Source organism: Ambystoma mexicanum, chromosome 9 (genome assembly GCF_040938575.1).
Source record: "Ambystoma mexicanum isolate Mex_15411 chromosome 9, UKY_AmexF1_1, whole genome shotgun sequence".
Classification (NCBI taxonomy): Eukaryota; Metazoa; Chordata; class Amphibia; order Caudata; family Ambystomatidae; genus Ambystoma; species Ambystoma mexicanum.
In genome coordinates, this window is record NC_090931.1 from 284,430,462 (window position 1) to 284,444,028 (window position 13,567).

Here is a 13,567-nt window from a genome sequence, read left to right on the forward strand (position 1 = left end):
TGTCTCTGTCACAATCACAAGTGGTGTGTGTGTGTGTGCGTGCGTGCGTGCGTGCACACCAAGTCACCCACCCGTCCCTTCATCTCAACTCCGATATCAACGTACGTGGAACAAACGTATATACACAAACTCTATAGGGTGGGACAGGACCAACACGCTCAGACACATTCTGTGCGGAATAAAAGGACACAAATGACAAAACAAGAACACGCCATACGCACAGAATGAACGTGAATATGAGTATTATTGAATTTATTGTTTTAAAGGAGGAGGAGGAATCAGTGGAACCTTTTGTTTATTTTAATAAAAGCTTTCTACCTATAAAAATATCCAATCTGTTCTGGTTACTACCTAGTTGGTCAAGTCTACAAAGGTTGAGCATGCCTGCGTTAAGACACCAACACTCAGCCCAAATGTACTAATTCTCTAATCTAAACAAAGTTTCACACAATATAAATTGAATCTTAACTCGCACTACACCACGACTTTGCAACACTTACTTTAAATCTTAGGCAGCTTGCATAAATAGTCAACTGGGTGTTGTGAAGTAGTGGCGTACGGCTGTATAGTGTGTGGGGCGTTGTTCCGATTAGGGACCTAGTACATTGGCAAGCCCAACATTTGTAGGCAACCTTTTTTTGTGTAGTAACAAATATGTTATATTGGATTGGTGGAATGTATGAATGGTGGTTTGTGTTTTTGCAACTCTTGGTTCTTCTTTAGTTCCTAATTTGTGAGTGGGTTGTGATAAGGAGCTGCATCTGTTCAGGAGAGGGAATACCAATAGTGACATACCATTTGAATCCTTTTGTATATCAGAAACCCCAAGGCGAGTGTATGGCATGCCTCCACTTGAAGCATGTTGGGACTCTACAAATAACCGGTGGGAAAGGCACCGTAAATCTGCAACTCACAAATATGCTTACACCGAATGATGGTTCAAAACCTTTTCTTATTATTTTATATGACAACCATAAAGAAAGAAACAAGGTGTAGCATGCCTATTAAATAGATCAATACAAGTTCCCTCGAGGATGAGAGTGTCTTTGGATAACTCACATCAACCCCTCTTCCATGAAAATCACAGAAACAGACGCCCTTCCCCAGGACTGCAACTCCAATAGTTGCTTTTAAAGTCTTATGGGCAGTGAGGTGTTTAAGGGGCTATGTCGCCAAGTAAAAAAGAAAACTATGGCTATGGAATGAGGGGAAATAAAAAGGAGGTTTGTGCCAAAAAAAACAAGGTGTGCTCGCAGCCTGCCTTGATAACGTTTGCCTGGTAACAAAATGGATGGTGCATATTTCAAAGTAGTTCAAGGGACAATACATTTCGCCGTAATTTCGAAATCGATCTTGCAACATTATGTCTTGTTCTTGTTTTTCCCCGCCTTGTATTTGGCAACCTCCTCATTTTACCATCACTGGGGTATGTAATTCTTCAAACACTTAATGGTTTTTACAATACCATGTAATCATGACAACTGTTTTGTGACATTATGCTATCTTCGTTTCAATTTGTCTGAATATTACATGTGTTAACAATTTATTATATTTGGCAATGTGACTCATATTTTGTCTTTTACTGTATGAAATGTTAACTAACAGCCTTGAAGACGACCAGGTGTTGGTCGAAACACATGTCGGCTGTCTTTTACTCTTATTAAATACAATTTGTACTAAACAAATGGATTAGTGATTGAATGAATATATCTTGCATCTACCTAATAATAGGGAGAGCGCTGACATAACCAGACCTCGCTTAAAAAATGTTGTGCTGTTACCTTTCAAGAGGCCTTTCGGGTGGCTCCGTTGGTCCGATTAATCGTTGCCCCCAACCTTGTACTATTTGTTTAATTGCTTTGTGGCATCTTAATGGCTTACAAAGAGTCGCACCCATTACCACACTTCTTATCATGATGATAATGTTTGTTGCCTCATTTTTAGTTGGTGTTTTGTTGTTCGTTTCTAGGGAACAGATAAAAAGAAATATAGTTATGCCTGCGAGAGGTGTCCCCTCCTGCTGAGGGTATCTCTACTGTAGCATGGCAACATCTGCTGCTGCACTGGTGTGGAATCTACAGGGATTCTGGAAGGAGAACGTGGAATGGTGGAGGAGACACTGAGGCTGCCAGTTGGAGAGATTGAAGCATCCTCCTTCAGAGACTCCTTTCATATCCCCTCTTATATACATATTCATAAGACTTAAGTGTATTAATAAATCCCTTATTATTTATAACATAGTTGTTACTTATTTATACTACACTTGGTGACGAGGAAGTCCGTCTGCAGACAGTTTAACTCAGCAGTCACCTGATCAGCAGAACGGCTGGCAAAGAAATCAAAGGTTACAGGTGAGCGGCAAGGAACCCTGTTGGTGTGCATGATTCATAAGGGCACCCATTTATTTGTGCCTGCACAAGCAAGTTTAAGTAAAACTGGGCACCCGCCATGTGTATTGATGCTCTAACGGTTACTCACGGCTGCCGTTAATAATACGCGTGAACCCCTTGAACCGCGTATTGAAAGTAAACACTGCCTCGAGCTTATCGCGGGCTCGCATTGCAAAGGGAAACTAAACGCTTTGAAAAAAAGGACCTGCGACGTCGTTATGTGCGTTATATGCATGCAGCTATTTTGGGTGGGTAACCGTGGCAAGGGCAAAACAAGGCCATTGCGAATACAACGGTCGCCATAGCAGCGCTGCCAATCGGTTTGGGACCACATATTTAATCAAAAGTATGCAAATGCGCCTCACAAGACAGTGAAAGATTGCAACCAATTGATGTGCGTGTAATTGTACGCGGCATCCAAATAAAAAATATATATATAAATTCTGAGGAGATAATAAAGATCAACTGATCTGCTCCCGCTCCTACTCGTCCCAGTACCTGTAAAAAAAAAAGTGGAATAGAGTGTGAAATTTATTCTAATACCAACCCTGAGATATTGTACAAGCAATATACAATCCTATATAAGGAATCATTTTGTCGTCATAAAAGGAACTATCCATTGTCAATACAAGTTGTGTCTGCAGTAATCATTGACAACAGAGGGGCAGGTGATCAACCTGTTGCCAGAAACATGACAATGCACACAGTTCCACCACCAGCCATGTTTTTGCTTGAAGCTGAAGAACCAAACTTGCCATGGAAAAGGTGGTTAAAATCCTTTGAACATTACGCATCAGTGGTTTGTGAAACAAATTACAGTGTGGAGAGGAAGAAGTCATTGTTGCTCCATTGTTTGGGACCAGCAGGGCAGGAAAAGTATGAGGATTTACCGGATTTACCAGAAGATGGTGATATGAATGAATATGAGAAATGTATTGCCAAATTAAATAAACACTATGAAAAAAAGTTAAGCACAATATTGGAAAGATATAAGTTTGGCAAGAGATCACAAGAAAACGGGGAAAGTGTGGAACAATATATAACTGCTTTGAGGAAACTTGCAAAGAACTGCACATTTGGACCACAACTAGATGAGACTCAGAGATCAATTCATGCTAGAGTGTAATAGTGCCAAGATTAGGGAAAGACTGTGGGCCGAAGATGACCCCGATTTGGATGTGGTACTACGCATCGCCAAGGATGTTGAACATATGGAAAAGTGTGTAAAGACTTTGGAAGATAGAGTAAAAAGTATGTCTGTGAAACCAGATACTAGTATCAATGCAATTCAAGTGACGAAAGCTGATAATGGGAACAGTCAAAGTTCTGTGATGAAACGGAGAGAAGAACCCAAGATGCAAATTACGTATAAGTACAGTGGTGATGTGAAGAGCAGTGGGTTTGGATATGCAGGATATAACCGAGGGCGTTTCATTAATAGTCATCGACCTCAAATGAGCCAGAGAGGTAGAGGAAGAATTCAAATGTGTTTTAGATGTGACAGTCCCATGCACTGGGCTAACAGTCCTGAATGTCCAGCTATCCATATAATCTGCAAGAACTGCAACGGAAAGGGTCATCTGGCCAAATGCTGTAGGACAGATAAAGGAAGCATGAATTGGATTGGTGGTGCAGAAGAAGATGAAGAGGAAGAATGTGTTTTTGTTGTTAGTGATGGTGCAAATAAAACTGAATTGGAAAGTCCCAAGACCATCATCAGGATAAATGGATCTCCAGTAAAGATGATGACGGATTCGGGGGCGAAATACACTATTGCCGGAAGAAATATGGAAAAAGATTGGTCCGAAATGGTTAAATGAACCGGACATAAATCCCAGTGCTTATGGTGGTGTGAAAATAGACATTATTGTGGTTTGAGGCAAAGTTGGCGTTCAAGGATAGAACCACCAATGGGAAAGTGTATGTATCAAAAAAGGGAGCCTCACCTTTACTCAGCTGGACACACCAAGGTTAGATTGAACGCAAGTGCGGAAGAATCTGTTTATGCAATTGAATCAGATGAAATGACTGCAGAAACAATACAGAAGGAGGTATTCAAGGATGGCATAGGATGTGTGAAAGGTATTACACACAGAATACAACTCAAAGAAAATTGCAAACCAGTCACACAGAAGCTGAGGAATGTTCCTCTAGCCATGAGAGAAGAACTTAAGAAAGAATTGATGAAACTGGAGGAGCAAGGCATAATTGAAAGAATTGATGCTGCAGAATGAGTGTCACCATTGGTAGTAGTGAGGAAGAGCTCAGGAAAAGTTAGAGTATGTATTGATCTTAGAGAACTGAACAAATACATCATTCCTGAAAGACACCCACTACCCAACATTCAAGAGTTATTATCAACTATGGGGTCAGCAAGAGTATTTTAGACCCTAGATCTCACTTCGGCATATCATCAAATTCTGTTGCATAAGGACTCAAGGCATTTGACTGCGTTCATAACCCCGGAGGGTTTATATCGATATAGGAGAATGACGTTTGATCTTATATCAGCAGCTTCTGTGTTTCAGAAGACCATGCATCACATTTTTGATGGTGATGAAGGTATAGTCTTCTTTCAGGATGACATTCTTATATATGCCAAGGATCAATCTGAGCATGATAGTAGACTGGAAAAAGCATTGAGGAAATTGCACAAAATGGGTATGACATTAAGCAAGGAAAAGTCAAAAATACATAGGAAGCAAATTGAATAGGTTATAGGTCAAAGTTTCGACTCAAAAGGGTCGAATGACAAAAGGGTCGAGCCAATTCGACCCAAAAAAAGGGTTGCATTTTTTTGGGGCAGTGGGAGTCTCCCCCCCAAAGCCCAGTTTTTGGTGTAAAAACACCTTTTTTTACATATACTAAAGCAAAAAAAAATGTGATCCTTTTGTTTTCGGTCAAATTGACCCGACCCGTTTGTCATTCGACCCTTTTGAGTCGAAACTTTGACCGGACAACAATTGAATATCTAGGCCATGTTATATCAGAAGAAGGGATTGCACCAAAACCAGATTTGATGTCTGCAATCAATACTATGGCAACCCCCAGCAATAAATAACAACTGAGAAAATTTCTAGGAATGGCTGAATACTATTCTAAATATGTTAGGTAATTTGCTGATCACACAGCCGTACTAAGGGATCTCACCAAGATGAATGTGAAATATGAATGGAATGAAAATTGTGAGAAAGAATTCAATTACATAAAGAATGCCTTGACAACTGCGCCAGCACTGAAAAACTGCGTAAGAGGACGACGTACAATGATTACAAGGGACACCAGTAACGTAGGTCTAGGTGCAGTTTTAGCACAACTGCATGATGGAGAAGAGAAAATAACTGCGTTTGCTTCACGGTTGTTAAAGGGAGCAGAAAAGACATATGCAACGATTGAAAAGGAGGCCTTAGCTATTTTATGGGCAGTAAACAAATTCAGGAGTTTTGTGTGGGGGAACACAATTTGAGATACACACGGATCACAAACCACTTGTAGAACTATTCATGAATAAAGGATTGGATAAGGTGTCGGCAAGAATAAGGAGATGGGTTCATAGAATGCAAGAATTCAATGTAGTGGTTAAATACATCCCGGGAGTAAGGAATTATGCTGCAGACTGCCTATCTAGGCTTACGAATGTTCAAGAGGAAAGTGAAAGTGAAGAAAGTCAACAAGAAATTATATGTATATTGCAGGACACAGCTATTGCCAAAGATGAATGGTTGGAAGGGATGAATAAAGACACGAAAATGAGGTTTATGATAGAAAATATCAACAGTAAACATATTCCCCATCAATAAAATTAAAGAGGCAGAAGTACAAGGATTATGGAGTGTCAGAGATGATCTAAGTGTACAAGATGGATATTTACTTAGAGGAGACAGACTAATTCCACCAGAAGACATCAGGAAGAAAATAATTGAACTGGGACATGAAGGGCACCAAGGCATTTCCAAAACGAAGAGTAGAATAAGGAATACTTATTGGTGGCCAGGATGCGATGCAGAAATCGGAAGGAGCGTAAGAGACTGTATCCTTTGTAATAAGTCAGACAATAATTGTGTGAGTAATGAGTACCCCAGGGTTATGACTGATATACCAAGTAGACCATGGATGAAAGTAGGTATTGATATAATGGGTCCAGTATGAAGTGAAGGAAGTCAAACATTTTGTGTGGTAATGATTGATATATTAACAAGGTGGGCAGAAGTAAAAATGATGCCGGGTGTCATGACCAAGAATATTATCAATTTCATGGAAGAGTTATGTGGTCGTGAAGGTTATCCAGAGGTTATTTTATCAGACAATGGGCCCCAATTTATTTCCAGGGAGATGGAAGAGTTTTTTAAAAGAAATCAATTAAGCATATATAACTAGTGTGGTTTATCACCCACAAACTAATGGTGTAGTAGAAAGATACAACAGAATTCTCAAAGATGCTATTAGATGGGCATGGGCCAATGGAATGAGTTGGAAATAAGCAGTCAGAAAGGTGTTTATAGCACACAGGTTTACTCCACACAGTACTACGGGTATATCACCATTTGAATTAAGCAGGTGTAGAAAAGCAACCACTAAGCTATGCCCTGGATGGATGACTGAAGTGCTAAATATGGGAGTAATAACCAGTAATGCGGTGAATATGATTAGACAGAGACAAAATAGTAATAAAGCATGGCATGACAAGAGAAGATTTAGGTGTAACAAGAAATTGTAAGTAGGATGTTTTGTGAGAGTAAATCTACCAGAAGCTTTGAGAGTGAAAGGCATTAAGTGGTCAGATCCTATCCAAGTTATTGAGGTGTTTAAACATGCTGTAAGAACAGTGACCGAAGGGTATGGAACAATGAGATAATTATGGGAATGAATGGTAAAGCTAATGGTGGGAGTGTTGACAAAATTGAGGTTGATGAAAATAGAGTGAGCCAAAAATGTTCCTTAACAGTAAATTCAATATATGCACCAACTGGGAATCAAACTTCTGTATCAAGGTTTGGGAGAAAGTATCAAAGACCAAAGAACTTAATGGACTATGGAGAGTGAAGATGTTTCTAGAAAGAAGAGGGATGTGTAGCATGGCAACATCTGCTGCTGCACTGGTGTGGAACCTACAGGGTTTCTGGAAGGAGAACGTGGAATGGTGGAGGAGACACTGAGGCTGCCATTGGAGAGACTGAAGCATCCTCCTTCAGAGACTCCTTTCATATCCACTCTTATATACATATTCATAAGACTTGAGTGTATTAATAAATCCCTTATTATTTATAACATAGTTGTTCCTCATTTATACTACACCTACAAAATATCCCCACCAAAAATATCGCTGTACATACAGCCGTTTTGTCTCGCCATAGGCGATATTTTTGAGGGGGATAATTTGTGGGAGCGGGAGTTGCGGGGGTTTCCCCCGCACATTTTAAAATAATGCTGGGGTTGCGGGGGTGTCCCCTGCAGGGTCCATGGGACAATATCGCTGCAAAAATATGGCGATATTTTTGTATCACAATATTTTCATGGGGATATTAACACATGGAACCCTGCTGCGGTGTTGTCAACTGTCTCAACGGAGGTTGTTGTAACCACTTCTTTACTGGGGTTAACATCTTGTTTGTATGGTTATGCATGTGTTTGTTTATACTTTGCTTATGAATATTAGTTGTCTGTTACAAAATGTAGTTTCAAGATGTAGATCAGCGTATTTGCTGTTATGAGGTAGTTATTTTAGTAACTATGGATGTATGTTTTGAGTTTGCATAATATAAGGTGTTTATTATGCCTAAATATTGAAAATGGTTAATTTTATGTATTTTGGAATGGGTTGTATGTTTATGTATTACATTTTTACCAGCCCCGAGACCCAAAAGGTATCACAGCGTTAGTACATAGTCATGGTAAAGAGAAGAGACCAAAGCAGGAAGAGCGGATGGTGGCGATCTAAAAAACATCCATGTTTTTAGGCGTTTTCTGAAAGTTAGACTTCATCTATGATGAGGGGAGGGAGTGTACACCACGAAGCTGGACCTGCTAGCTCGCTTCTTGTTGAATCTGGGGGTGAGAAGAGAAATGGAGGAGGAAGAAGAATGTAACCAGCGAGTGCTAGACTTTCCCGAGAGGAGGTGGTTAAGGTAGGCGGGAGCAGCATGGTGGATGCACCAGTGCACAATCGACAGGATTTTGAATTAAATTCAAGCCAGTGGGCATCAAGTCTGGCATGTGAAATGTGATGGGTGCGTCTTAAGCCCCAGGCAGCTCGGAGCACATTGTTTTGTAGCAGCTGTAGTTTTGAGAGATTCTTGGAAAGGGTGCCAATGAGTAAGGTGTTGCATCATCAAATTTGCTACCTATGTTAGCCCTGGCGAGCTTTAGACAGTTGTCTGGAGATATGACTGTTATGCTTAATAAGTTTAGTAGTATAAGCGGTGGAGGATGCAAGCGGGTTGACGTGTTTATGCATGTTCAATTCAGCATCCAGGAAAACCCTGAGGGCGTTTACATGGCTCAAGACCGGGTGGCCATCTATGGTAAATGATGAAAATGCAGGATGAAGGTTCTTCAGTCGGTGAGGGGAATCTAAGGATAAGCAGATCCATTTTGTCATCATTGAGGCAGAGATGGTGATTAGCCATCCAGTTGTGGATAATGCTGTAGGCATGGTTTATAGAGTCTTTGGAGTGGTTCCCTGTGAAATTTGTAACAAGGGATGCCAAGGTTGTCTAAGTGGTCGAACAGGGATTTAGTGTAAATATTGGAACGTGTGGGACATATGCATGAGCCCTGTGGTATATCAAAGGGGACAGGGATGGGATCAGTGCCTTTATCACCAATGAAAACTCTTGATGAGCGATCAATCAGAAAAGACTTTACCCATGTGGTAGCCGCAGGGGAAAAAAGAGTCATTCATCAGAGAACCATTTATTGCTACTGTGTGCCTTTTTTAATGGATGGCAGTTTTTATAAGAGCATGTAGGGCCAGTGCTTTTAGTAAGGTGGAGTTAACACTGTGAATGATGGATTATGGGTCGCTTTGGTTGGATTGAGATGCAAGTAAACTTAGGATGGTGGGTGCTAGTATGCGTTGGTGAGTTTACGAGTGTTGTGAGCAGTTATGGGGATGGGGTGGTGGTAAGGCTACGGGGAGAGGGGGATGTGGTTGTGCAAAATTATATATTCGATTATGGAATGGTCAGACCAAGGGATAGAGTTGATGGCAGAGATGGTGAGATTGGCGTTAAGGTTGACAATCCAATGAATGTAGCCTTTAGTGTGGGTAGGTGCAGTAACCATTTGACAAAGGTTCATTTCTCAAAGGATGGTGCTAAGGGTGGTGGACTTATTGTTAGCAGGGTCATTGAAACCGAGGTTGAAATCCCAGAGCAAGATGAGTTTAGTGGTGGGTTGAATTAAAAGGGTCAAGAGAAGGGGAATATCGGATTCAGGAGAGCTAATATTGTTGGGGTGTCTGTAGAGGAGAATGAGGATGAGAGTGGTTTGTGGGTTAAGAGAGTTTAGTAGTAAGGAGTTTGTATCCTTGCGTCGTGGATGATGGAAGTTCTCTGAAGGGCGAGGTAGATTTAAAAATGAGAGCTACTCCACCACTTGGGTTTGTTGAGCCGGTCTGATATTAGGATGGTATAGCCATTGGGGGTGGAATCAAAGAAATGATAGACTACAAAATAACGAATGTGAGAAATGACCGAATTCTTTGGATTAATTTCGAATTTTGGGGACATTTTAGTAAAATATAGGTGTGGGGTGGGGTAAGGGTAATAGTTAAGGTAGGGAGAAGAGGAGGGGCTGTGAGGGCCTCCGCCGCATTAAGTTAAAATAAAAACATTCAGTAATTTCTCACATTCGTTAATTTCTCAGTAATCCATTGGGGATTTCAAGGGAGAGGGCAGGGGCAGCCGTGTTATGCAGCAACGTTGCTAGGATGTCCAGGTTTTTTTCTTCAATAAGGACCTGGAGGTCTGTGGCATGGGTGCAAAGGCTGGTAGTGCGTTCAGAAGGTTGGGAGGTAGTGGAATTAAGAAGAGGAGAATTGGTGGTGAGAGAGGGCTGAGGTATAAGTGGTGCAATGGGAGGTGATGTGGTGCAATGAGACAGTCTGTCTTTTTGCTGTAGTCCATCTGTAGTCCAAGGATACGGGAGTAAGGAGGGGGATAAGGGAACAGAACGGACATTACAGGGAAAGTGCAGTTGCGTAGACGGGTGAGGCTGAGTGAGTTGAGGCATGGTAGGTGTACATTTGGTGGTTGTGTGAGAGAAAGCTGCATGATGAAACGTTAAGGGAGGTGTGGAGGTAGCTGGAGGCAGGAAGTAGGTGGGTTTTTGGGTGCAGTGGGGGTGGTGGAAGTCGGCAGCAGAAGGAAAATTAGTTCCTAGGAATGGGAGGTGTGGCAATTAGGTGGGGGGCAGGTACAGGAGTGGGGTGTCTTTGATGGTATTTGAACACAATGAGTATGTCAGTGTTGGGAGTTTGTGATGCCTTGGAGAAGAGGAAGGCGGTAGTGGTGGGGAGGACGGGGGAGGAAATGTGTGGGTGGAAGAGTGGGAATGATGGTAGCACAAGAAAACAACAGATTGCATGCTGCAATCCGCTGAAGTGAGGGCATGTTTGTCTGGTCGTGGGAGCTATGGTGCGAGCAGGTGGCACGGAGGTGGGAGGGTGATGGCATTGGTCGAAAAGGGTCTTGTGTGCGGGGGGGTGGTGGTGCTGAGTGGAACGACTAGTCGTGAATGTGTCAGGCTCACGGTGGTGTTGTTGGCGTATGTTGTGACCTATGTGCTGATGTTACTTATTTATTAGTAATTTGTGAGGAAGAGTTAAGGTTCCAACAACTCTGGTTTATATATGTGCGTGCAAAAGTTTGTGCATTGGGTGCTTCAGTTGGTTTGTGGAACGTTTATCATTTCGTTTTGTTCCTAGTGTGCATGTCTGAACAGGGGAAGGGATTGAGTGTCAGGGACTGCAGATGATTTTAAGCGTTTTGCGGTATATTTTTCATTTACTTTGCCTTCAACAACAATACCTGCTTTTGGTCTTAACAAAGTATATATAGCCAATTTGGCTGATCCAGTTGCAGGATTGTTCAGTGCATACACTACTTCAGACTAAGGCCTAACTAGCCGTGTGACAAAAATCAAACCAGACAATTTTGAGATACTGTTGGCTATACAATGCATTTATCTGCCTTTTTTGCAAAGTACAGACATGGCATTAAAAACTGTACCCAGACTTTGAGCGACTGTCAGAAGAGGGGATGGTGGGTGGGTTGATGCATAATGTGCACAAATTCTGTATTTTTAAATCATATTAAAAATGTATATTGAACTGTTATCCATGTTGTAGGAATGCCATGTAGGTAGGGATGAAAACACCACGGCCCTGATTTATGAAGTGTTTTATAATGGTGCAATCCCATAGGAAAACGTTCCATGAATCAGGCCCCATATCTTTTATTTAAGATTTTGGATATTGCTCTGGTCTGTTTTTGTTTTCAATTCCAAATGTGTTGTTTGTCACTACTGCCAAATAAAAACTTTGAATAAAACACCGTATTAAGAGTAACTTTTTTTAAAGCATAGTATAACACGAGTTCTATTTTTTTCTAAAAATCGGATCGCGGTGATGATGTAACTGGACAAGTGCTAGATCATTCAAGGGAGGACCAGTAACAAAGAAAATAATTGCCTACATTTTAGGGCACGTGCGTGCCTAGGAGGGCAGTTCTTGAGATTAGAATTAGGGTTGGAATTGTAATTAATATTAGTTGCCTGGGTGCTGTTATTAGGGAAACGATAGAGATATGCCGATGACTTCTAGCATTCGGGAGAATGAAGGATTTTGAAGCGAAGCAATTCCTACGGTAATCTGCAGGCGGTCACTTCACAAAAGATATCGTGTCACAAATTCCACCTTTTGCCTACCTGCTGAAGACGGTGCCCAACTTCTCCAGTCTACTGCCAGCCATGGTGTCAGGAGAGCAGATGGGCAAGGGTAAGAACGAGTTCCTATTAAAGGAAGGGACCCAGCAGTATCAGTCAGTCATGTGACTTTCTCTTGACGTTTCGTCTAATGGACGTCGGAAAGCGGCTGTTACTTGTGACTGACCTGGCCTGGCCTCTGTGTTAGACAGGTGGAGGATGCGAAGCATGGGCTTGCAGAACTGAGTAGCTGCATGACTATAGTGCTTCGGTTGGAGGCTCGCCACCGGATTGCAGATAGACGGAGACAGCTGTAACGGCCGCTGGCGATTTTGCACACGGGGTGATCGGTTGTGAGCTCAGTTGGGAAGCTAACAGTGACAGTGTCAGCCGTGGCCGCTTGGCGGGCTCCCTCTCTGTCAGTTGTTATTCAGTTCCTATGGCGTAGGTGTTCTGCCGCCGTCATAAGTATGAGGGGAGGACGCTTCAGAGAAGGCTACTATGCGAAGCAAATTGAGGGGAGGGGGGGGGGGCTGAAGGGTGATGGCGGAAAAGGTTATTTGGGTGAGGGTGGTGGTCGCATGATGTTGGTGGGATGAGGAGGGTAGAGTTGAAAGGAGACTCACGTGAGGTACTGATCCGTAGTAGATCCCCAGTGGATAGAAGGGTTTAGGACAGTGGGTATTGTGGTGGTTGGCAGAACTGTGTTGGTAGGTGTGAGCCTGGGGTGGAGTACATGCAGGACTGGGTTGGTAGGTGGTTATTAAATCGGCAAAGCCAGATAAGGATCTTGGTGGAATTAGCCCTTTTGTTATTTTGGAGTAGGTACGGAAGGGGATTGGTGTGGTGCACTCTGTTCAGATTATCAGTGAAGGGAGATTGTTGGTTAACGGGGTCGGTGAGGAATCCAGAAATAAAGCTCTGGATTTGGGTGGCCCCGTTTCTGTCAGAATAGGGTGGTTATAGGTGTAAGCATATAATGTATATACCTCTCTGTGTGCATGATAAGGATATTGTGAATTCCTTGCAGGAATCGGGGATTTTGGTAGTGTGGCGGTTGGGTAGGAAAAATCCTGATGGTGGTGTTACTTGTGACTGTATCTATACGGTTTTGGGGAAGTAAAGTGCCCGAGTATGTGAATTTGTGGTATCAGCACTTCAGGGTTAAGCTGAATGTTCCGGCCCCTCCTCAGTGTTATAAATGTCAAGAGTATGGACATGTGGTGCGATCTTGTAGGGAGGTGGTTTTGTGG

At 42.2% G+C, this 13,567-nt stretch overlaps 1 protein-coding gene across 2 annotated transcripts in view; it reads right to left on the bottom strand.

Moving 5' to 3' along the window:
* Positions 1-12,441, bottom strand: part of MRPS23 (mitochondrial ribosomal protein S23) — a 104,817-nt gene extending 92,376 nt beyond the window's left edge. The window contains exon 1 of one of the 2 annotated variants that reach the window (XM_069614644.1): positions 12,318-12,441. In XM_069614644.1, coding sequence (XP_069470745.1) covers positions 12,318-12,361 — 44 coding nt within the window. In that variant the 5' untranslated portion in view covers positions 12,362-12,441. The remainder of the gene's footprint in view (positions 1-12,317) is intronic. The other variant, XM_069614645.1, reaches the window with a different exon arrangement.
* Positions 12,442-13,567: the final 1,126 nt, after the last annotated feature.